This window comes from Tupaia chinensis, unplaced genomic scaffold, assembly GCF_000334495.1.
Source record: "Tupaia chinensis unplaced genomic scaffold, TupChi_1.0 Scaffold000294_5, whole genome shotgun sequence".
NCBI lineage: Eukaryota > Metazoa > Chordata > Mammalia > Scandentia > Tupaiidae > Tupaia > Tupaia belangeri.
In genome coordinates, this window is record NW_006159782.1 from 3,669,857 (window position 1) to 3,670,963 (window position 1,107).

General features: G+C 66.5%; 1 protein-coding gene across 4 annotated transcripts in view; it reads left to right on the forward strand.

Annotated features, from left to right (window-relative positions):
* The first annotated feature begins 6 nt into the window (after positions 1–6).
* PDGFB (platelet derived growth factor subunit B) overlaps positions 7–1,107 on the forward strand; it is a 19,729-nt gene continuing 18,628 nt past the window's right edge. For 3 of the 4 annotated variants that reach the window (XM_006150766.3, XM_027772753.1, XM_006150768.3), the window contains exon 1: positions 7–136. In XM_006150766.3, coding sequence (XP_006150828.1) covers positions 74–136 — 63 coding nt within the window. In that variant the 5' untranslated portion in view covers positions 7–73. Of the gene's footprint in view, positions 137–789; positions 968–1,107 lie in introns of those variants that run through there. The other variant, XM_027772754.1, reaches the window with a different exon arrangement.

A 1,107-nucleotide genomic window follows, 5' to 3' on the forward strand; every position in this document is an offset into this window, starting at 1 on the left:
CCCACCCTGGCCGCGGGGGCGGCGCGCTCCGTCTACACGTCCGGGGCCCCGCGGGGCCGGGCCCGGAGTCGGCATGAAGCGCTGCTGGGCGCTCTTCCTGTCTCTCTGCTGCTACCTGCGTCTGGTCAGCGCCGAGGTGAGTTACGACTGTGGCTGGGGCTTGTTCTCTTCATTCATTCCCCCACCCCACCTCTTGACGGCCCCCTCCTCTCCCCGCAGTGAACTTTGGACCCTTGCAGCCTTGTGTCGGACGCCGGGCTCCGGGTGACCTCGGAGGGCTACCCGGGAGGGCTGGGACGTGCGGTCGAGGAGGTGCTAGGTTCAAAGGGGGTAGCAGTGACCTTTCCAATGGGCAAACCTTGATTCCTGAGCCTTTAGGCGTCGGGGAGGGTGTGTGTGGCAGGAACCCGAGAATAAGCCCCTTCCCTGTCGAGGGAGTTGGGGTAAGGGGGTGTCCAGAGTGCAGAAGACAGGCGTCTTCTTGATCCCACTTGGGCTCCAGCCTCGGCTTAGCTTTGGCCCAGGACCCGGCTTGCCCGCAAGGTGCAATCTCGCGCACCCTGGCATCACGCTGACCTTTAGCAGGGGCTAGGGGTCCCACCTTGGCTCTCACTCAGGGTCAGGGTGGGTGCCCACGGGCCGTGCAGGGCATGGCTGGCCCCGGAGCATAGTCCAGGAGCGGCTTGTGTCTTGGGCGCGGGGGAGGAGGAAGAGAGGTAGGTTTCGAGCGCCCGGGTGGGGGTGGACTGCGGTCTGTTAAGGAATCCAGCCCCCGGGGCAGCGTGTGCCGGAGGCCCCGCCATACCTGCGCCCGCGCCCTGCGAGAGGAAGCACCTCTCCCTCTGCATGCGGAGTGCGGAACACGCCGCCTGCAAAAGCCTAGCTGCAAGGGAGGTGGAGTATCAAAACGTCTGCGGGAACGATCAGGTCGGATCAGTCCCCCCACCCCTCGCAGCCCCACGTAGCAGTGAGTTGGCAAGTCTATCCGGAATCCAGGTGGGAAAGGGGGCGGGGCTGGGAGGAGGCGGAGGTGGAGAGGACGAGAGGGCAGCGGGGAGCGTGGCGGGCCTGGGTCCTGTCCCGCCTCCGCTCCGCCGAAGCTCGTAG